Source organism: Pollicipes pollicipes, unplaced genomic scaffold (genome assembly GCF_011947565.3).
Source record: "Pollicipes pollicipes isolate AB1234 unplaced genomic scaffold, Ppol_2.1 Scaffold_7231;HRSCAF=8579_pilon_pilon_pilon, whole genome shotgun sequence".
In the NCBI taxonomy this organism is placed as follows: domain Eukaryota; kingdom Metazoa; phylum Arthropoda; class Thecostraca; order Pollicipedomorpha; family Pollicipedidae; genus Pollicipes; species Pollicipes pollicipes.
The window spans coordinates 23,596,782-23,621,013 of record NW_023597034.1 but is presented as its reverse complement, the minus strand read 5'-3'; the positions used below and the strand labels follow the sequence as shown (position 1 = coordinate 23,621,013).

At 48.1% G+C, this 24,232-nt stretch overlaps 1 protein-coding gene and 1 long non-coding RNA gene across 9 annotated transcripts; one reads left to right on the top strand and one right to left on the bottom strand.

Moving 5' to 3' along the window:
- Window positions 1-8,687: 8,687 nt before the first annotated feature.
- Window positions 8,688-13,809, bottom strand: LOC119110248 (uncharacterized). Its single transcript, XR_005095461.1, has 3 exons — window positions 13,759-13,809; window positions 10,053-10,566; window positions 8,688-9,811 (listed from the first exon to the last, which is right to left on the bottom strand). It is a non-coding gene; the product is annotated as an uncharacterized LOC119110248 (long non-coding RNA).
- Window positions 10,614-24,213, top strand: LOC119110247 (uncharacterized). 8 transcript variants are annotated; one of them, XM_037233995.1, is made up of 3 exons: window positions 14,467-14,777; window positions 15,235-15,288; window positions 22,026-24,213. In XM_037233995.1, the coding sequence occupies exon 3, from the start codon at window positions 22,221-22,223 to the stop codon at window positions 23,373-23,375; it is 1,155 nt and encodes a 384-aa protein (XP_037089890.1). In that variant the 5' UTR covers window positions 14,467-14,777; window positions 15,235-15,288; window positions 22,026-22,220; the 3' UTR covers window positions 23,376-24,213. The 8 variants fall into 8 exon arrangements, with proteins under 8 accessions (XP_037089895.1, XP_037089892.1, XP_037089888.1 ...); XM_037234000.1 differs by lacking the exons at window positions 14,467-14,777; window positions 15,235-15,288 and adding an exon at window positions 10,614-10,784; XM_037233997.1 differs by lacking the exons at window positions 14,467-14,777; window positions 15,235-15,288 and adding an exon at window positions 10,793-10,828.
- The last annotated feature ends 19 nt before the right edge of the window (window positions 24,214-24,232 follow it).

Here is a 24,232-nt window from a genome sequence, read left to right as displayed (position 1 = left end):
GACGTTTTCACTTGGGTTTTCCCGACTGCTATTGCAATGTTCTGCGTGTCCACAGGATATTGAACATATTCCATATCAAAGACTTGTGCGTTCTTCGAGATGTCTTCACAAGAGAGTACGGGCGCACGGATTCAAACTTTCAAATGATTCAGCGTTACCTAGGTATCCTGGCAGTGGTGTATGCCGGATAAGCTACACACCAATCCATAGCTTCTTTGAGATTAAGGGGTCGAGAGGATATCGGGAGAAAGGGTATTATGAACGATCGCCATATGAAACTTAACCTAACTTTATCATTTTTTATTGCCACAAGTGTTTAGACAGCTGGACCCAATGGAAATCGTTTTTATAGCACATAGGAAGGAAATTCTGAGCTTTTGAGGTAGCTTCAATTCCGCATGTGGCATGCATACAATGCTTGCAAGTGACAAGATCGTTAAAATTTACATTAAACTTGATAAAGCCATGTGCTCGTTTTGCAAGGACACATGAGGCAACCTAACATTGGATGCTTAATTGTCGAGTTGGCAAGGCGTTTTGGGGCTCGTGTGGAGTGCTTTCAAAACAGGCAATGGGGAATGTTGTATGATGGAACTTACACCTGTCTTGAATAGCTTGGAATTACCACCGGTCAGCAATGTAAATCTCCCATCGGCGGGCATCACCTTTTTGCTCAAATCATCCCTTAATACCGCAGACGTAAGGGCGGCCTGCCTGCGCAGTAATGCCCATAATGCGGCGGCCCGGGAAAAATGCTTATCATCAGACTGGAAGATCATGCGGTTGTGTGCAGTCGATAGCCCTGGTATATGACTGTTAGCTTGCCGTGCAACACGCTTGTTGCATGTTGGATTTTATTTCTTTTACCCGACACCCGTTAGCGTATTACTCAATGCTGGTGAGACGACTGGACCGGTGATTTACACAGACACGGCGTTCATTGGAAATACTTTTACTTCTGCGCTGAAGCTGCAAACTTGAGGTGGCGATGTCATTGTGTGAGTGCTATCGGACAGCCACGTAAGTCCCGTATCTGTAGACATGATCTCCTTTGTTAAAAAATCCGTTAACAGTGCAGACCTAACAGCGGCTGGTCAGCAAGTCCGTGTACGGCGCCCCGAGAGAAATGCTTAGAATCGAACTCGAAGTATGCGACTGTGTGCATCCGATAGCTCTGGTACAAGGCCGTCAGCTGCCAGCACATCACACTCGTCAGAACTTCTTTTCAATTGTATTCCGTCGACCCTAACAGCGTATCACTCAGTGCTGGCGGCCGGCTGGAGCGGTGACTTGCACAGACACGGCGTCCGACTGCAAATGCTTTATATTGTGCGCAGAAGACGTACTCACGCGCTCCAGACGTCATTGTGGGAGCACTTTTGGCCGGATATATAAATCTCGCATCGGCCGACGAGACCATTTTTGTTCAAATAACTCCACGACGGCGCAGAGCTAACACTGTCCTCGCGCTGAGCGTAGGCCATGGCGCTGAAGTCGTTCAGTAGCGGCTGGGGCAGCGAGGGCATCGCCACCGTACGCTACAGCGCGTCGGCAGCGGCGTTGTTCCGACCGGGGTCGTACTGCACGTCCGTGGTAAATTGGGCGATGAAATCTAGGCGGCGCGTCTCCCTCAGTAAGTGCCGGGCTGAGCACGTCCCGACCGCGTAAACTAGGGACTTGTGGTCCGTGTTCACGATGACGGGATTTCCTTCCACGGCTCGGCCGAACTTGTGGAGAGCTAAATAGACCGCGAGTAGCTCCCGGCCGAACGTGCTGTAACGCATCCCTGTCGGTGACGGCTGGCGCGAGTAGAGCGCCAGCGGCTGCCATGTGCCACGGACGTATTGCTGCAACACAGTGCCGATGCCGATGCTAAAGGCGTCTACTTGCACGCTGAGCGGGGCGTCGGGCACCGGATGCGGCAGACGGGTGGCGTCGGCTGGCGCCTCCTTTGTACACTGGAAGGCGGCCACGGCGTCGCCTGTCCATGGAACCGGTCGTCCTGGGCTCTCCTTGCCCCCGGGGCCTAAGCTCAGTATCTTGTGCAGTGGCTTCATGATGGTGGCTGCGTGCGGTATAAACCGATGGTAAAAGACTATCATGCCTGCGAGCCGCTGCAGCTGCGCCGTGGTCTATTCAACGCTCCACAACCTTCAGCGATCAGCTCAAATTTAGCGATATACGTGCCCCCCCCCCCCCCCACGAATGTCTTTACAGCATAATTTGCAAACGGCGCGGTGTGGCTGCACCAAACATTGCAGAGCTGTAGGCAAATGATTAGCGGATTCAACCATACAAAATTGGATGCACTTTGTAAGGTCGCTGTTGTACGGCAGGTCAAGACAGCCTGTGGCCGTCAGAGAAGACAATTTCTAAAGAATCGTTCACTCTAATGCGAGACGGAGTGTTAGATGAAGCAATCCATTTGTGAGATAGTTTCTATGGCAATACGACAATTTAATTCACAACTGCTATAAATTTAATTGGCCAACAGCCAGATATGATGATCAGACCGAGGTTAAAACCAACCTGCCTTGTTACTCGATATTTTGCTGCGCGGAGTACTTCATGATGCCTCTCTTGAATTTGTTTATAGCAGGGACCACAATAGACATCTTCCAAGGACTTCTTAAAGGCTAGGGTATATGGCCCAATAACTGACCTAAAATGGCCTAGGTCAACACCTCGTTTTTAGCACACCACCTACCAAAATCCTTGACACTTATTATTTCAACTGCAATAACCGCAATATTTTTTAATATATTCAACAATATATTCAACTGCAAAAATCAAAACAATGTCTTATGATTTTTGTGATCATGACCTTTCCAAGGTCAAGCAAGACCACTGAACTTAAATGAACGCCAGTGGTATTTTGCTTAGAACAGGTGTCTACGTTCAATGCGGCTGCATGAGGTGGTCTGAGAGCGCGTTACACATACATATCTGGAATCTAATCCTGTTTTGCCTAATTTGACCCAGAAATAATGACCTAGGAATCTTGTACTTCAACACAAGTTAGCTCACACACAGGCCTATGTACTCTGCGAATTTTGGGTCTAACTTTCCAAATTTTGATACATCAGGGGGTCAAATTGACCCCCACACAAACGCGTCGTATCTAACCGTCCACCTGGGCAAGTGTTAGAAATTCCATGTGGACACGTTTAAATAAGATGCGGCAAAATGCGATCCTTTTCACGACATTCCAGAATTTCCTCCATCATTCTAACACGCCTGCAGAGCGCTATACTCGATTTTTAGTGGACACTTTTGAGCTGTACTCTACCTGATTATGAAATCACGCTTACGTCTCTGCCTTGGACTGGACTGGATCAGGTTGGACCAGGGTGGAATGGGCTGAAAAAGACCGTGTGAGGGACTCTTCAGGCCTAGAGTTCACTAGAAAGGAATGAAATGGATTGGAGATAATACCCAGGTGGTGACAGTACCTGGTGTCGACTGGGCAGAGGTCAAAAGAGGCGTGATGGGTCGGGGGCGCAGCCAGGTACTTTTGAAAAGGTGAAGAACTCTATTGAAACGCATCACGCGATTTCTTGTGTATATCAGGAGCTATATATGGTAATACAGTAAAACATAAAAGTTTCCTTGAACATGCCCCAGCGTCAGATGTCAACGGCGTGAGGCACAGCGAGACCGGACTGGACCGAACCGAAATGGGCTCACCATACGGAGATTGACCAGTTGATTGGGACTGGCATTTACCTCGTCAATAATCGATAGAGAACTGAAACTAGCCGAAACTGACTGCAGGAGGCATAAGAAGCTCGTGCCAGACCTGACTGCATCGTGTTTACCCGTATAAAAACGGTATACAAATTGATTACATTTGAAAAAGAAATTGAAAGCGTGCGTATTTTCAAAGCACATTTACCATGCCTATTCAATACTCCAGTGGCACCGTAAAATTAATACAAGACGGATTTAAAAAGTAGAATAGCTGATCAGTGACGTCATAATCAGCTGGTGATCTTATGAAAAGGCACGGCTCTATTAAGCATCGTCGGCATGTAAACAGCAATGCCTGATGACTAGGTACGCGTTCGGCCAAGGGAAAATTATTCAACGAATAGTTATATCTCCGATAACCATCCGCGGAGATTCACCATGTATATTCGGCCGGCCCGAAAATAATCCCCCACATTAGTCTCCAATGCGCTATCCACGGCCAACGGTCGCATAGAGAAACAGATTCTCCGCCTTGACCATCTTCTGAAAATTCTCCGCGATTCCCGTTCGCCACGAAAAATTATCTGGGATAATTTTCCGTGACGGCATTGCCGAACGCCATTCCGGAAAATTTTGCAACACTCCGGATAATTTTCCCAGAGTAACTGCCGCCCGAACGCGCTCTAGGGCTTTACCACATTCTGCATTACCATTCTGCGTTACCATTACTGCATTCAACCCCCAAGTCCCCGCTTTACTGCATTCTGGGTAGCGATGCCGTGATGTCATCATGGGACTCAGGCATATGGCACCAATGCTACAGCCGCGTGAAAACGCTGCATTCTGGAGGCTGATTTTAACATAGATATCTCCATGAACCGATTTTTTTCGATCTAACACATTCAATGAGTCATTTTCAGCGGGGAAATGGCGTTGGTTTACACTAGAGCTACAAAATTATTGCTGAAATGCGCTTCCAGTCTGCCCCCCCCCCCCCCACAGAGAGATGGGGTAACCCATTCACCAGTGACTTATCCCGGAGAGCTCTAACCGAAAGTGCTTAGAAAGTCTGTGTAGAAGAGCACAACATGCAACGACAACAGAATAGGATGGAGATGAGAAACGGTAGCCCAAAAGGGCTTGCAGCACCCGGGGACACGCATTGAGAAATTGGAATGCACATCCTGTAGCTTTAGAAGTGGCGCTGCCAGGGAGGATGCAGGTTTGGTTTGCCCTGATGGGGACAGTGAAGATTGAACCCCGGGAGGTGTAAAAGAGCGCGCCATTTCAGTTGAAGCTAGCATAATTTCCTGTAAGATGGGACGATTTCCGTTAAATTTTGCAATTTCTGTCAGTCAAAGAGTAGTGGCCCATATCTCAGCTGGGAAATAACATAAGGGTTGTTGGAGTATTATTCCCAGCACACCTTTTTCACCTACCCATCCGACACCATGCGTCTGCAAGTTAACCAATGACTAGTAAGATCACAGTAAAGTAACAGCGAAATTTTTGGCACCTGTCCTCCTCATGTGAGTAGAATTACACAAGTGTGGCTTCAGGAGTAAATCGACTCAGATCTGAGTAGATTTACACAGGAGCGCCGTTCTGTGTATATACACTCCGGAGTGGATTTAAGCAGAGAAGGCGTTCTGTGTAGACGCACTCATGACGTGATATACACAGAAGCGCCATTCTGTGTAATTCCACTCGCGAGTGGATTTAAGCAGAGAAGGTGTTCTGTGTAGATCCACTCATGACGTGATATACACAGAAGCGCCATTCTGTGAAATTCCACTCGCGAGCGGATTTAAGCAGAGAAGGTGTTCTGTGTAGATTCACTCATGGCGTGATATACGCAGAAGCGCCATTCTGCGTAACTCCACTCGCGAGTGGATTTAAGCAGAGGTGTTCTGTGTAGATGCACTCACTCACTTTGCAGTGCGCGGCTTGTATCCAGTCTTGGGAACGGGTGAGGGGTGCGGAGGGCTCCTAAAGGGGCTCTTTGACGGCGAAACGCCCCCCCCCCCCCCCACCCTCTCATACACACAAATTCGTCAGCTTTGGCCGATGCATTTCCACCGGCATGATTTTGTGCGTGTTTTATGCATTTCTAACTTTCTGCACTGGGGCAAGAAGCCATGAAAGGTACTGGAAGGCAATTTGCTGTCTGTATTTTGTTGCAGGCAATAATTAACAGAAGGGAGGTGATGCTAGATGACATACAAAATAACGCATCGGTGTTATTCTTTTTAAATTGTTAAGCTGGTCCTATCCAAAGGGATCGACCTTAGAGCTTTGCCAAGCTTTTGTTCTGAGCTCTGCAGAGATATTCATGATCCCGTGCACGTTGAGTGTAGATGGAAATGGGGTCAGCAATGTTTTCACCTTGGCTAACCCATGTTCGCCTAGGGATGTTAAACGTTCTGTCAGAATTTACTAGTGATGCAACTTATGTAACAGTGTTTAGGATACGCACTTCAAGTCTTAGAAGCCTAATCCAATGCTGTGATTACATCTCCTCATGCAGTAATGCATCTTCGCCCAGAGTTTCTATGTGGCAAGTGTATCCTCGATTTCAGAGGTCTAGTTAGGTCACTTCCGGTGAACCTAGGGTCTTGTAATTAACATCTGTAATAGTACCGAGCATTCAAGGGGCAATGGCAAGAAATGCCCGACCCTAGCCATTATATTTTTGAATGGGACTACTTGAAGTCATCTTTGGAAAAACAGACTTAATTTAAGTAGCGCTCCCCTGGGCGGGAAAATCGCAATGATGGAACGTTGAATAGCGCGGTAGGTAAACTGGAGAAATGTATGGAAGACTTCGTTAAGTCCTCACTCAAAAAACAAAAACAAATTGGAACCGAAATCGGCAAACCCAAACTTGGGCCGTACGTACGTTCATGCCTATGCAACCTACATTCTGAATGCAATTCGGTACCTTAACTGAACCTAGTACTGTGAAGTAACCCAACTGAAGCTTCTCAACTGATTCACACGCGATACCAATATGGGTGTGTTTGACATCCAGATCAGTCTTTCGTCTGTAAATTCGAAGTCGCTCAACTTGGTGCTAACTTAAAACCAAGAACTTCACTTCTGCGTAACGTTATGGGAAACGCTTTTTAGGTTTAGGTCACTTGCAGACGTCTGTGCCGAAAGAACCTCACGGTTAAAGACAGTCATTGGCGGTACCTAATGAGGGTACCGCCAATAACAAAATGCGATAAATATTCTCTTCGCTCTTCTATCTTCTACCTTCTGCTGTTCACAAATATGTCTTCCGTGAAATCGCTAGCATTTTCGTAGGCACATCAGCTTTGCCTGCTTTGTAAAAGACACACGATAAAGTTGTGTGCATGCAGCTGTCGTCCAACCTCGGTACCCATGATCCTCGGTCACTCAACCGAAAACGCCCTGGACGATGCCGCTGAGTGAGCTGTACTCGGATTGGGGTTAAGCACGTCGTGGCCGTCACCTTCGTAAGCCTCAGCCGTGCCTTTGATGTATTAACCATGGCGTAGATCCGATAAAGCTGCAGTGATATTGTATTGATCCGAATTGGTTTGGGAGTTACCTTGCTGGTCGAAGGTGGATGGTGAGAAGCGGAATCTTTCTCTTCTGTCGATTTACGGTGTCCCTCAGCGATCCTTGGTTGACCCTATCCTCTTCAGTATTTTTACGAATGAATCTCTATCTTACCTCCTTCACGAATATCTAGTATCCTGTGCCGACCACACCCAACTGCTGGACTCTACACATCCAGACCAACCATCCGTTTTGAAATCACGACAGGAGGAAACCATTCAAGTTGTTAATTCCTTCTTCACATCTAACTCTCTTAAAATGAAGCCGACCAAAAGAGCTATTCTTCCCGGCACTCCACAATCCTGAAAGGAAACCTTATATTTTCACCTGGGCAGTGCGTGACACCAATTGAGCCCTCCGTCGCCCATGAAGGTGCTGGGGGTCCTATTGCAGGTACCTTTTCTTGGGAGATGCTCACATCCTACGTTAAAATGCGCAGCCCCATCCCTTTCTGCTTGCATAAAATCCGCCACAACCAACCATATTGGCTGTTTGTGACGAATCGCAATGAACAAATTCCACCACAAACCACAATCAACAGATTCGTCACCCGAGGTTCGTAAATCTATCATCCAGTCCCATGTTCTCATCTTCTGTACTGGCTCTCGGTTTGGGGTGTGGCTGCAGCGCATCACCTAAATAGAATGCAAGGGGTGATTAACCGTGGGGCCAGGATCGTCACCGATGCTCCTCAGCAAGATCCAATGGCGGCGACCGTTCAAGCGCTTGGCTGGCGCGGTGACCTAGTCATTCCCCGTGGCAGCATCGCTGTGTTCAGAGCCCTTAATGGCTCGTGGGTTCCTTTGGAGATTCGGTCCCTGTTCACCACACGTACAGCTTTACGCCAGCGTGTCACCCGCGCGGCAGCGATGGGCCCCCCGGGTCTGCCAGCCCTCACCTATCGACAGCACGCAGGTCTTTTCGTATTTACGCGGCCTCATCCCGCTGCCGCCGACCACCACCACCTCTTACGCCTACAATGTGTTTTGCATCAGTCTGAGCGATGTAGACTGCCCTGTTGTGTAATCATTGCTTGTTTACCGCTTCGCGACATATTCTGACGGCTTAAATTTTGATACATAATTTATTGTTGGCCAAGTTGTTAGAACGAAGGGACGATTGATATCGTGCGAATCTGGTCGCGCCGTTTTTTTTTTTAAATATTGCACCGATGCTACTGTTGCAATCGTACAGAGTCAAACAACCCAGCTGTCTGAATAATTTGTGATTGGAATGAGCGTGGACATGACCCAGCCACGCATCCGCAATGAGAGGTGTCATTAGAGCTGCCAGTGGTCTTGCGCATACCGATGAAACTCACAATACATTTGATGGATTTCCTGAGGCGTATTTGTGGATACGTGGCATTTTCACAACGCGCTATAATCACTTCAGCAGAGTTGGTCAGCTTTAAATGTATTAAAGTATTGAGGTCAATGACCTCTCTGGGATAACCACAGCCTTGGAAGGTACACGACAAGCAGTTCTGGGCACGCAGCCGTACGAGCTTATCACAGATGCATGCAATAAGAAGTAGCAACCATGTCACAACAGCGCAGGTATTTTGCCGCATTGGAGCGGCCAGACATGCCGCGTTATGTCAGGAAAACTTTCTCACATGCCAATAAATCCCGTACATTAACAAAGGCACACCCTGAGTGCTGAGATGCATGGAAACCCACCACTACGCACAATCATCAACGTTCCTCTTGACTAGATTCAAAGCGTGCGAGCACAACCAGTGTCAAAAAACATCAATAACAACCATGCTGAGAATTGTTGAACGCACTAAGCAATTATATAACAGCGGCCCGACACATTGAATAAGTAGCCAAAGCAATGCTCTCATGTTGGTATTTTTAAAAACACATTCTCGTTAGCGGTCACTGGTTAAACTAGCACAAAACAAAATTGCACATACATTTGTATGCGTCTTCCTCGCATGGGGCAAGTATATAATTAGCCAGTCAGTTCTCGCATATGTGGAACTGTCGACGAAGAACGCATCAGGCATTTGACGAGGCTACTTAGTTCACTTCAGCTACTTAGTTCAGGTACACGACAGATCTAAGCTCGCTCAACGTTCATCTCGACTAGTGAGGAGATAGTGCAAGGACATCCAGGGACGCAGCAGGTTGGACGTAAGCAACCATTGCTTGGTGAGCGGTGCTATTTAACAAAGCTTATCCAGTTTGGAAACAATCAACACAGATAGTCGGAAACGCTTTCAGCCTTTCAAAGTCTCTGGATGGGCTTGCAATACTCATATATGTACATGAAGATGCATCTTGGCAAACTAGCTATTCACATCATGACATGCAAACGAATATAGATATCGAGCCTGTTCTCTACAATAGAAGAAGCCTAAGAGCTCTACAGGTATCCGGGAAGTCAAGGCGTTTCCGATGAACGAAGTTATGTCAAATTCATGGAACATCGTGACCACGCGGTGCATGATGATGGCGGGTTTAAAGCCGAGTACGTGGACGGTGTAATCCAGCGCTCCCACCATCCACCGCTGCTGTTCAGTACTCTGAAGAAAAAAAGGAACACGTTAAGAAAAAACTTACACCAAGACATGGTACGCACTGAGCAGAAACATTATGACCTAGTTTTACGCCGTACCATGTGTTATTGATCGATACAAGTTAGTCATGACCGGAAACGCACCGCATATGAGCCGGTCATATTTCCCGACTCATTACTGTTCGAGACGTGGTTTTACTAACAATTGTCAATGAAAGGTCGTATCAATTCACAACAAGCAAGCTTACCTTATTTCTTTGCTGATCCCACGACTGTGGTGCCGCTGCCTTTAGGACGTAGGCAGGCGACGATTTTCTGGCTGCAGCAGAAAGCTTGCCTTCGACACCGGGTGGGAATGCTCCAGTGAGATGTCCCTAATCTCTAAACGCAATGACTTTTCCAGAAACACTAGGATGCTTACGGGACAGCCGACTTTTTTGGTTCTCGTGTTTCGGACACGACGATCACCAGCTTTGCTTTCGTACTGGCGCCCACCATGAGTGCATGAAAATTTAACGAGACGGTACTTTTTCTGCTGCAAAAGCGCCTCCTTGTCAGCACGGTCAGCGACCAACTTTGAAATGAAGTGCCCAGGATTTGTCTGAAGAAATTTACCAAGAGTGACAGGGCTCGACTTGAAAAACTTCACATTCGTCTCGGCCTCCAATTCACGGATATGGGCATCTAGCTCATCAAAGGAATGAAAACAGTCACCTTTCCTCAACACAGGCATCTTCTATCTTTTGTTGAGATGCTATACATCTGAAACATAGCGAAGTATGTTAGCTAAGTGCACTGCCCAGTCATAATGTCCACAGACATTATGTGCATAATGTGCATGCAGTGTGCATAATGTCCACAGACATTATGCACAAAGCACAACCAGCTAGTTTGCCAGCTGGCATACCAAGAACCACAAGGAGGCACGAATATTACGTCAGACCGGCAGGGATTCCTGGTCAGATCATGAGGAGTCACAGGTCAGATCATGAGGAGTCACAGGTCAGATCATCAGGATTCACAGGTCAGATCATCAGGGGTGCCAGGTCAGATCATCAGGGGTACCAGATCAGATCATCAGGGGTAAGAGGTCAGATCATCAGGGGTACCAGGTCAAATCATCATGGCACCAGGTCAAATCATCAGGGTAAAAGCCAGCATGTTTGCTAGCATATGGAAGCTGCATAGAAGCTGGTCGCAGTCCGGGAAGACCTCTGTGATGGCCAGCTTCTCAGCGTGATCCTTGTCAGTCAGCCACACCAACAGCTTTCTTACACACACACACACGCACGCACGCACGCACGCACGCACGCACGCACGCTATATATATATATAGATATATATATAGATATAGATATATATATATATATACATATATATATATATATATATATATATATATATATATATATGATCTAAACGCTGCTTTTAAATAAGTTTACATACATGCAAAGAGTATGTGAACAGTTGTGGACAACAACAATCATGTTTATTGTTTGCATTCTAACCTTAGTGGGTCCTAAAATGCATGTTGATGAAGCTAAGATCTCCAGTAACATCTTTCCTTGCCTCACCAGATCCAAATTTGCTTTTCAAACACAGCTGCTGTTTTCCCAAAGTTTTTAAAATGGATAAATACCTGTTTTTGGCCACTCGTTTTGTTACAATTGCGTACCTCGCTCACAAGATATCTCCTTGCCAATGCTAGATTTTGAAAAAAACTTAATCATTCCCAGCAGTTACTTTACAGCTTCCAATACCTTTTGTTAGAAGCATATAGGTACTGGTCAAATCTTTTCTTAAATTAATACCACCTGATGTAAAATACTTTCCAGCATTTCAACAAAATCCACAGATTTTGATAAAAACACCTACCCAGTCTTGCTTTCTGCCAGGATGGGCGAATTCCTTTTCAAACCAGAAGACAGGCATTCAAAGAATCACCTGAAGATCACCATTATCTTATACATAAGCACTGTAACATTCAATCAGCTGACAAAACCTGCTCCCATTTGTGACAAAATGTATAGGTACAAAGTATGTGCTATTTTTAATGAATTACCTAAATACGAAGTAGAAACAAGCGAGGGAAAATCAGTCCAGCCTGCTGATGCTGACAGAGGGAGTGGCACCATGGATTTTTGGTTTGGGGGGGAGGATATCCAAGGGGCCTACTAAGCAAAATGGGGCTGCCTCACAGGGGGCCTCACGGGCAATGTTGTCTCAAAAGTTGAAGGGAAAGGAAAATTGCAGTCATATGTTCTCTTACCAAACTGTTATAAGCATTATATCCAGGTAAATAGATGTTGACAATAAAACAAACAGGACCTTATAATTTTGCAACAAAGGGCATTGGTGGTGTAGGTGTACTTTCCTACCTAACATTAGAAAAAAATCATTGCGCACCATTCGTCGTGTTTAAGGCGGCACATATCGTAAATAATCTCAAAACAGGTAGAATCATGCTCCTACCTTCGAATTTCAATAACTTCGATGGCGGGCTCCCGAGCGCCGCGCGCACCGCACCGCCTGGACTCCCCAGCGCCGTTTTTGCGTTGCCGTTGCGTAAATACAATATTTGTGCTTACCAAGAACTCTACAAAATGTACGGGACCAAGGTAAACCATTCGTCGTGTTTAAGGCGGAACATATTGTAAATAATTTCAAAACAGATGGAATCATGCTCCTACCCTCGAATTTTAATAAATACGATAGCGAGCTCCCGAACGCCGCACGCACCGCACCGCCTCGACTCCCAAGCGCCGTTTCTGCGTTGTTGCGAAAGCACAATATTTCTGCTTATCAAGAACCATAAAACATGTACGGGACCAAGGTAACAATAATATGGACCAGAACCTAAGCTTAGCTAAGCTAACCTACCCTAACCTAACCTAACCTCCCCACCCTATATCCCCTTCAACCTAGCATCCCATTGGCGTCCATGTTCCATGCCATATATGTGTGCCATATAGTGAGCTTTTATTTAGCTGCCATGTTCTCATTTTGCTTTACATTCCCCACCCAATCCCCCCCTAGCCTAGCCTAGCCTAGCCTAGCCTAGCCTAACCTAACCTAACCTAACCTGAGAATGGACCAGAACCTAAGCTTAGCTAAGCTAACCTACCCTAACCTAACCTAACCTAACTAACCTAACCTAACCTAGCCTAGCCTAACCTAACCTAGCCTAGCCTAACCTAACCTAACCTAACCTAACCTCCCCACCCTATATCCGCTTCAACCCAGCATCCCATTGGCGTCCATGTTCCATGCCATATATAGGTGCCATACAGTGAGGTTTTATTTAGCTGCCATGTTCTCATTTTGCTTTACATTCCCCACCCAATCACCCTGCAACGATTCTTGTTACCTTGGCCCGGTACATTTTTATGGTTCTTGATGCTGCTTGATGCGCAGTAATGTTGTGATCCGCGCAGTAATGGCGCCGGTGTCGCGGGTGCTGTGTGTGCGGCGCTCGGGAGCTCGCCATCGTAATTATAAAAAATTGAAGGTAAGATCATAAATCTACCTGTTTTGTGATTATTTACGATATGTCCTGCCTTAAACACGACGAATGGTGCACAATGATTCTTTCTAACGTTAGGTAGGAAAGTACACCCTGACCGCATTGGCACCATAAAACATGGCCTCCTGGCAAGTGAAAGGGCTTTGTCACCAAGAACAGCATACTTTCAATCCACAAAAGGGGTCTTCAAAATTTAAGGAAATCCTGATTTGGAACTGCTGCTATCTACCCGTCTGCCGGCAATGGGAGGGGGGGGGGGGGGGCAGGGACAGCCCCTATGCCATTGCTGCGTCGTCCCTGGTTGAAAGCACCCTGATTTTGACCTACACCTCGTCTCTGGCCAAGTGTACCTATTTAATGAAATTACTTTCATTGATCTGTGACTCGATTCGATATGCACATACCTCCATGCACGCACAATATGCACATACCTTCAATCCTCATTTGTGGCGCACCACACCCACCCTCACCCGCACCTCAACACGCCCGGCGTTCAAAACCGCGCGTCGGTGCGGACACGGTCGCAAACGCAGGCGAGTGCGCATGCGCAAACGTGACGTCATGAATCTGACTCGATTTACATAGTGGTGCAGCTGTGTGTAAATCGACTCGGATCCGACGTGATTTACCCAGAAGGGCCGTTTTCAGTAAATCGACTCATGAGTCGATATACACGCTCCCCATTTACAAAAAGTATACGTTTCAGAAGGAAGCACCATATATAAATGCTCAGGCACGTTGACTACGACGAATATGGCGCAAGTACTGGACCTAGTAAACGTGGTTTAGTAGGATTTATTTTTGGAAGTACGTCGTAGTATTGATTTGCTGTCAGAAGGTTTAAATGCAAAATATATAGCATCTGTTCATATAATATCTGAATAAGGATGTAGAACTGGATGGCTATCCAGTTTATTAGCGAAATCTCCGTTCGTCATCATGTTACTAGTATCTACCAGCCTTCGCGTAGTATCAGCCAAAAACCATACTACCGGCTACTAAATTTTAGTCCCGTTATGACATCACGCCTACGTGGCCTTCCCTAGCAGCCTTGAACTTTACAAACAGGTCGAGTATTGCAAATTGCCCTAAACCTTGGCGTTGTGTACGCTCGTGCACGTAATGACAGTTCAGGGTTAAATACATCACTCACCATTGCATGTCATGTCGTTTGATACCATTTGTTGTCTTCCTCCTTACATGGCCACAAGTCGAAATTGTAAATTGTAACGGTTCTTCGATAAACGTATCTTAAACATGATAGAGCAAGATATCAGATCCTCAGGCTTACCAAAGGAATATGGAGCAGCTGCGGTCACGGTCTTTGTTGTTACCCTATAGTAGTCATCAACCGATGTTTTTAAGACTGATACCATGTATAACTATACAGCAGGAGTTCTCAGGGACATTTGTCATCTTGTATTCAGAATATGACCATAAAGATGCAGAGGTAGGTAACATAACTTCCTTTATCTCCAAACGGTAAATGGGAGCAGAGAAGATGTTATATTTCAATGGGTTATTTGCCGCCGGTACCTAATTTCATATAAGCTTTATGGTTGTATGTAAATGGTGGATCACAAACATGTTGCACACATAGTTAAAATGCTAGACTTTCTGCAAGACACAGACCTGTATGCAATTCGAGGTGCCTTGGGTAGTTGTGCCATGGTTAAGTATGCCTAAATCTCAATCGTGTTGTGTGTCCGAAGTGAATTGATTCATAAAGGGCAGATGTGATAAATCATTATTTGAGTCATTGGCTCTGTTAAAACAGCTCATCTTAATTGTGTAAACTTTATTGTGTTTCATGAAGCCCAGCCATCAATGTGAACATGTCTAGTGAATCAAAAATTGGTGACAAACTGCTTGAATATGCCATCTCACAATCACATGTGTTCCTCCAGAATTGGCATTGTGGTGGCTTCTGACACGATCCAACACTTGGCTTGTAAAACAAGGTGGGAATTTGTATGAAAGTGTCAATGTGTGGTGGGTACCTTCTAAATTAGACTGCTATTTTCCAAAGCACTCATAATTTTTGCCTGTTGTCTGCTCATAAAAGCTTTCCTGCATAAATGACAATTGCAGTGGGAACAGCCGGGATTGCCAGAGCAGCATAGGGTGGGGAGGATGCAACTATCCATTGATAGCTTGGACAGCAACTTTGTAATTCTGTCAGAATCTGTCTATGCTGCAATAATGTGGGCCTAGGGGAAGGGACCACTTCCTCCCTTAGCGGCATCACTGTGCAGTGCCCCCAGCATGTTGCAAAGAATTGTGAATGATAATCATGGTAGTAGCACCTAATGGCTTGGCATCTTGGAATGAACCATTAGCAATGCCATGGTGGGGTGGGCCAACATGAAAAAATATGCACACCAGTTCACAGAGGTAAGCTGTCAATTGTGCGTGATCATGCCGAGACAAGAAGGCATTCCAGACTGCTTTGCTTAAGCACATGACTGCACATTCTGGATATTCGTTATCCCACAAGCTTTCCCTAGCACAGTTCAGAATGAACAGGTAAATGCTCTTACCGGGCGATGTCTTGAGCTCCCTGCGGTGCTCACTGAAGCACGAATGGCAAAGTGAGAAGCGTAATGGCGACAGAGATGCCTGGGGTATGTGTCAGGCAACTCCCAGTGAGGATGTCAAGTCCGGTATAAAAGCGTCATTATGATTGTTGGATGGTCAGCTTCCTGCTTTTTGAAAGTTCCTGGATGTTGGGTGGTCAGGGGAAAACTTATCGGAGTCTGCAATTGATGGCTTCGGGGTTTGCGACACCCCCACAGGGAGTTAATTACGTGACACCCCACATGGTGGTTGTTGTAACATTCGTGCACCCGAAAGTGACTGCCGCGTCGGCGGTGACGCAGAAAACCGACTCCTGCATGATTACACGGTAACACAGCGACCCCTTTTTCCGAATGTGACACCTCTGAGGAGCTTTGAGCCCACGAATACGGTGGTCGAGTGTGACTCCTGGGTGTAAAAACTTTTTCAGTGTAGCCGACCACCCGGGCGCGTGTTAAAAATGTAAACGGAATTGATTTTACGATAGCCTCTGGTTTCTGTTGTGGTTACAACGTAAAAACAACAATGAAACGAAGAAAACTGTATCCCTTGTTAACGAGTCAACTGTATCCGGGGGCATTTTTTGTGGGGGGCGGGGGTCACAATAAAGGGGCTTTTGTCAACCCTGTGTTCCTCTTGGCAAGACCTGGATACCCCCTGCCTACACGCAAATGCAGATAAAGTCACCTTCGTTGAATGACGGGCAATTAAATGCCCTTTGGGCCAATTCATACCTAAAGTAGGCAGCTTACCGGCGGCATTTTTGTGGGGTGGTGTGGTGTAAGGGATGATAATTCGGAAAAAGGTACTGTTGCAGGTGTTCAACACATGTTTTGCATCCCAATTACTAGCAATAATTATCCAGAAATATGCAACAAAGCAGCCATACCATCAGTTGGCGGTCAGTCATTCGGAGACAGCCAGGCCCGGACAGTGGCCACCGACGGCGGACGGGAGCAGGGCTCAGACGAGGAATATATGACATAAAGGCGTTCATTCTGTTTATCTTGGTTTTCAAAAGAGAATCTCCAGTTCTATGGCTTTTGTCACATGGTTTTTGACAGTTTCAAGCTTCCGAATTCGTTTCCGCCTGAAATGCCGCGACAAGTCTTATCTCTTGAAATGCGGCCAGCGAAATGAAGGCACATGCAAAATCTTTTGTACTATGTACAATCGATTCAGTTTCCAAATTCTCACCAGCCTATGCTTGGGCCATATTTTGCCATCTACGTTGTGAAGACAGATGCCTCAGTGACGATAATTTATTCCATACGGTCGTTAAACGCCTGATTTCTGCAGTTCAGCCTTCTGCAGGCCTTACCACACGCTCGGGTGGGGGGTCAAGTTGACTCGCCCACCACAGGTTTTTCCAGAATGGCTCCCGAACGGCGCGGCGCAGCCGCGCTCCGTTTTGCATGGCTTTAGCTAATTGAATTGCGGATCGTTTGGCATAAAAAATTAGATGTACTTGTAAGGTCGCTGCCCTATGGCAGGCCAAAGTCAGGCCATGGTTTCAGCGAAGTCGACTTCTTGGGAATCGTCCAATCTGATGCAACAATGGAGTGTTAAACGAAGCCATACATCTCTGAGGTGCTTTCTTAGGGAACACAAGGATCGAATGAGCAAATTACGTCGACCAAAGGTCGGGTATAAGGGTCAGACCGATGTCAAAACCAACCTGTTTTATTGCTCTAAGGCTCGCTGTTTGGGATAGTTTCTGGTGCTCATTTCGAATTTATGGACGGCAGGAACCGCGTTATACATCTTTCATGGACTTCTTAGAGGTGAGCGTAGATCATTGACCTAAAATGAACTGGGTTAACATGTTTTTTGTTTTTTTTAGAAACACACTGCCTAGCGTAATCTTTCTCTCTTATTCAAATGCAACACTCAGAGCAGTCTGGTATGATTTTGGTCAACATGACCTTCGAAAGGTCAAAAAAGGTCACTGACCTTAACTGAACATGTGGCCTTTTGCTTAGAAACAGTCATCTAGGTTCTGGGGACACTATAGAGACCAACCTGGAATTTCTCCTTTTTGCCTTATTTGACCCCAAAGTCATGACTTAGGAACCTCAAACTTTGACCTAAGTGAGTTCACGTGTAGGTCAACACACCCTGTGAATTTGGTGTCTCTAACTTTCTTAGTTACCGAGATCTTAGAGGGTCAAATTGACCCCCCACCCGAGCGAAGAGTATCTATCCGGACACCCGGGCGCGTGTTAAAAATGTAAACAGAACTGATTTCATGGTACCATCTGGTTTTTCCTTCAGTTTACAACGTAAGAATAACAACAAAACGAAGAAAAATATTAACAATTAAACTGTATCCGGGCATGTGTTTTGTGGCGGTTTATCATAAAGGGGGCTTTTGTCAGCGCTATGTTCGTCTTAGCAAGGCACTGGATACCCACTGCTTACGTACAAATGCAGATTGAGTCCGCCGCGATGGCTCGCGTGGCTAGACCGCCTCCCTTCTGATCCACACACCTGTGGCAGGGGTGGTTTGGGTCGCTTTAGGGCGCTCGCTATTTGCCCTTGGCAGGTATAGCCTGCGGCCGGTCGCAGCTGTCGCGCTAAAGGTCAGTTGACGTCAGAGGGCAGGACAGACCGTGCCGAGCACTGCGGCGCATTAAGCTTTCGCCTCTAAATTCTGTCGTTGCCTGGAATTGCGCGATCGGATGGTGAAGGTCAGGGCTCGCACAACAAGGTCTACTTAGCGTGAGCGCTGATCCCAGAAATCCATCTATTCAAAGGGTTCGGATCAAATTTTAAAAAGTCATCTACGTTGAATGACGGGCAGTTAAATGTCCGTTGGGCCAACTCATATCTAAGGTATGCAGGCTGCCAGCAGCGTTTTCTGGGGTGGTGTGGTGTAAGGAAGATAATTCGGAAAAAAGTACTGTTGCAGGTGACGAATACATGTTTTACATCCAAATTGGTAGCAATGCTGATCCAGAAATGTGCAACAAAGGAGCCATACCATCAGTTCACGGTCAGTTATTCGGAGACAGCCGGGCCAGGACAGTGGCCACCGACGACGGACGGGAGCAGGGCTAAGACGAGGAATGTATGACATAAAGGTCTTCATTCTGTGGCTTGGTTTTCAAAGAACAATCTCTAGTTCTATGGCGTTTGTCGCACGGCTTTTGGCAGTTTCAAGCCTCCGAATTGGTTTCCGCCTAAAATGCCGCGACAAGTCTTATGTATCGAAATGCGGCCAGCGAAATGAAGGCGCATGCAAAATCTGTTGTACTATGAACCATCGATTCACGTTCAAAATTCTCACTAGCCTATGCTCGGGCCACATTTTGATATCTACCGTGTCGAGACAGATGCCTCCTCAATGACCCGAAGTGCTTACTTCCGCTCGTGGAATTTCGGCTCCCCAGAAAAGGCAACGTTGAACTGGACGAATAATCTTGGGAGGTCGGATAGCCTTATTCCCCGAATGACATAGATGAGTCGGATAGGCAGGAGTGTGCACCAGTGCGAAACAGCTCTAGATGCATCTCTGGGATAGCAGTCATGACATTTGAAGAAAGAGCGATAACCTCTATCTCCGCCCCTCCCCCCTCCCCCCCCCCGGTCATCGGGCCTGTTTTCCAGAAAAAGTTCCTGAAGTACGCCCTGAGCTTGCTCCCCACCCCACTTTTTGAAACGTTCCTACGCCTATGCCACCAGGAAACCAGGAAAATTGTGCTATTGTTTCGATGAAGGCACGTTGCCGAAATATCGGCCGAACTATATCTCCATTCTGGTTTTTCGTCGAGGCGTATGGTTATTTCTACTGCCTTATCTATTTAAATGATGTTCCTCGCTAATGCACTGGGCAGCTTACGTAATTCTGTGAACTTGTACGACGTTGGCCACCGCAGAAAACACCTGTGGGCGGGCGACGGGCGCTCGAGAACGACCGTCGTGAGATGATGGTTCCGTGAGTCTTTCAAAAATGATAACATCATTGAAAGATTGGATTGCGCCGTAAAGTTGGCCTTTACAAGTTTGAGGTTGTCTGCTCAACGGATTAGCAGTTAGGGCAATACGAAATACAAATATTTTTTTCTTTTTTCTGGCTTCATCACCAGATTCCAGTAGCGGTGTGCGGTGCTATAGGTGGTGATTCATTCCTTTTATCAATCTTAAGGTCGCACCGGTGAATGTACCCCTGACTGCCTTCTAGATGTGCGAATGCATTTCCTAAAGCGTTGAAAGGCACTTCCTTCAAATTCGTGTTTCGCGCGCCCGTGAGCCGTCACCAAATGCAAACCGCGCGGCCAACGCCACGAGGCCTACGGAGACCGCAACGCTGAGTGTCAGGGTTTTGTTCTCAGGACTTGCAATCGTGCATGCTCAAGAAAGTATGACGTAGTTTTCCCCAGTAATCAATTTTCTCTAATCGACTCGGCATCCAAAAGGCACGCATCCTGGAATATCTGCGCTGCCTTCCACTACTCGCTGAGCCCCGCCCCCCCCCCCCCCCCCCCTTAAGGAAATCCTGGCGGCGCCCATCAAAGTGGCTCTTAGATTAATGGCAGTGGCTTCGATTTCCTCGCCAAGGCATGTATTGTAGCATTCACTGCTGTGGTTTTGGAATTCCTGCTGAACTGTACAGCTTTTGAGAGGGCATTGAATAACTAATGTCAACAAAAAAGTCTGCACAGAAATGCAATTCAGAGGAGAGTTGAACGAAACAATTCAGCAAGAGTATTGCACCAGTAGCGGGAGGTGGGCTGGACACTCCTTTCCAGAGTGAAGAGCATTGTAAAGCACTTTTGAGACACAAAATTGCAATTATGGTGAACAGAGCGAGGGTTGGGGGGCAAAATGGATGCTGCCACCCACCCCGCCAGATCCGGACACAAATTGTCATTCATCCTATTGCGGTGCATGCAAAAAGTGAGAATAATCGTCACACTTATTCCCCCCTCATCCAATGCATCTTAGGGGAGTAGATAATTGCTGGAATCTCTGAGACCCATGTTGAGCGATAAGACGGTACGATGGTATTGGGTGGGCACCTACCTTCCTGCAATGCAGTATGGGCACTGTGCAATCTCGCACACTGGTACCCGCTCAGGAGCTGGCGATGATGTGGATGGGTGCGTCTAAGCCATGTCAATATCCCGTACTGCCCTGCAAAAAAGGTGTGATATTTTAAATATCTCGCATGCTTACATTCATTACATTACATTACATTCCTTAGCGTGTTCAGTACCGAACGAGTAGAGGATATCTCATCCTTTAATGTCTAGAACCGCTCTTGAGCTGCTTCACCCGGGAGCGGTTGGACTGCACGATGGACGAGAAACGGACTCAGCGTGGCGGATGGAAATTTTCTTACACGCGCTTGGCGACTTTCTGTAAAGGTGTGCTCACTCCAAAAGCGTCATTCTAAATTTTAGGTGGTTGGTTTCGCGCCCTTCAAAAGTTGTCGGATGCTGGGGGAGTCGGCAGGAAACCCACGGGAGTCATGCAGTTGGCAATTCGCCTGGTTCGACTCCATCCGAGGACGTGGATTACATAACACTCTACATGGTGGTTGGTGTGACATTTGGACACCCTGGGGTGACCTCATGCTCACGTGTCGCGCACCAAATTGACTTGCATTTCTTGGCGTTCAAACACAGGTTCCTTTCTTTGAACCATGACGCTCCTAATGATGTTCAGCCCCCCAATACGGTAGGTGTGTGTGACTCCGGGGTGTAAAAAATGGTAGAATGTTTTACAAAGTCTGCTATCGCCCGTAATGCTTGGGGCTATACTGGGTGTGGAAAGTGAAAGCGCGCGTCAGATTCAACGCTTGAAGCCGTTTGGTTTTTCCAATATTGTATTTCGTGTTTGCTGAAACGCTGCACATTGTCACTTTGTCAGGCTATCTTTTCAACATATATCCGTTTATACGAGATAGACTTAACACTAGTCTACGATTCTCGTCGAGTTGATCACCAAACATATGCAGCATTTGAATGCAGAAAAGCTGAGATGTGTAGCACCAGATGTCTGCACTGCGTAGAGCGTGATATAGTAGATGGTTAGTGCTATACCGGCCGACGCAGGCTGGCTTTGCAATATTTGGGAGACGTCTTGGGAAGCTTAATAACATGCTATTTCATTCCAGATTACCGCCGGCTCACTGAGTTCTGCAGCTGAAGGGCACTCCAATGGGCATGTAACGTATCGTGGCCGCTTTTATGAACGCGACGCCTGCCCGGCAGCTGCACAAAAGCTTCCCAATCGCGCCGCCAGGTGAAGGTGGCCGGCTCGTACGCGCTATTCTCGGCGCAGCGCGCACCATTCAATTGGTTCTGCGCAGATGGAGCTCCCGGTGGTCATGGGCCGGTCCTGCTCAGCACCGCTGAAGGTGTGCGTCTTGCTGGCCGTGATCTTCCTGCCGCTGCTCGTGCGACAGCGCCCGATGACGCGGCCACCTGTGGAGCTGGGTGGAGGCCAGCGGCGCTGGGAGCAGTGCCAGCGCGTCCTGCGTACGGGTCAGGTGCGCCACTCGTGGGAGCAGCCGGCGGCGGACCTCTGCAGGAAGCGGCAGTGGACGCCGTATCAGGCTCGACGCGCGCTGCAGCGCCTGGCTCGGCGCCGCGGGCGGGACGCCAGGGTGGTGCTCGTCGGCGACAGTCGCGTGCGTATCGTGCACATGAAAATGAAGGAGCGCGTGCGGCTCACCGACTACCGACGTGACTTCGACCTGAACGGCACGTACCCAACCGAGTGGCGCACCGGCTCGCATGAGACGGTGCCCCTGCGCATGCCCGCGTTAAGTGAAGACTGCGTGGAGGTGTTCGTGCTTGCCGCGCCGAAGGCCAAAGACGGTAGCGACGACCGGATCGCCAAGGCGCGCTGCAGCATAATCAACACGGGCGCTCACCTGCGTAACGAGTTCTGGTGGAGACCATGGTTGGACGAGTTGTACGGCCGCCGGCTGGACGAGCTGGCGGACGAGTGCTGGGCCGGCCGCTGCCCCGACCTGGTGGTCCTGGACGGCGGCGCCTGGTACGCAGTGCGGAAACGCGGCCTGGACAGCGGCCAGCCCACCGCCTGGGTGGCGCGCTTCGCAGCCGAGCTAGCGGCGCTGCAGCCGCGGCTGGCGCGGCTCGCCGCCGCCACGCCTGTGCTCTGGAAGCTGGACGAGCTGTATATGACGGAGGCCCTACGCGGCCACAAGTCAGGCGTCACCGGCACGCTGATGGCACTGGCGGCGGCGCTACACGAGACGGCAGCGCTCGTGCCGCAGCTCGTCGTCTGGTCGTCGGGTGTGACCGAGGCGACGCGCTTCTACCATTCGGTCTGTCTGCCGCTTGAGCTGCACCGGCGGCCCACATTCACAGGTCCGGTACGTGATGAGTGCCTGGACCCGACCCACGTGGGCAGCACCGTGCGGTGGCTGCTGGCGGAGACTCTATTCGACGTGCTGCTTATGGACGTGACGCCCCCCGTAAGCGGCTACTGCTGCTAGCGTATCCGAGAGTGGGCAATTGTATCAAAGACGGCGCCGTCGGGGGGAGAGGGAGGGAGGTAGCAGCGAGATTCCGCCACCGACAAAATATGCTTGTGACAGAATTTGTTTAATATCGGCGTTTAAATGTACTTGGTAGCAGCCAGCAGTCACCGTCGTCTCAGTCAAAATGTACCTCAGCTCGCACCAATTGTACCAATGGGACCCCTGTGGACAGTCAGTTCCCCGCGCGCCGCGCTTCCCAGCCGGCTGCGGTGACGGGAGCCCCACTCCTTCCTGTTTCACCGCACTGGGGCTCGTCCTGCGTGCCTGCCAGTGACTGTTGTGCGAGAGTAATCCTTTGTGCGACTTAGTGTGCCGTGGATTCGTGTCAGTCCGACGAAACAGTCTACTCGACAAAGCAGTCCGCGCGACAAAGCAGCATGCTTCTGTCGCAACAGAGATACATTTGTACATTTATATCTTGCCAGCCATCTGGTGCTGCTGGTGTTGGCCTACCTGCTCGAAATAGCTGTGAGACCAGCACCACAGTCATCGCTCCCACGGGCGTAGGAGCAGGGGAGGCCAGATGGCCATGCCCCCCCCCCCCCCACACACACACTTTTCAGGGTGGGGAACCTGCAGTGTTAACCCCCTCCTCCCACTTCTCAGGTTAAGGTTGTGTTTAGTTTAGTTCTGCACCGCATTTGAATACACATGCCGATTTACCTAGTTCACCAGCCAACTTCCTCAAGATGCGTCATCTTTTTCGTTCGCTTACTGGCCATCGCTTATTGTCACAGCCACAGGCCAACACCAAGCGGCCTGCGGAGACTGCAACGCCGGGCGTTCAGGCTGTTGTTGCTATGAATTGCGAG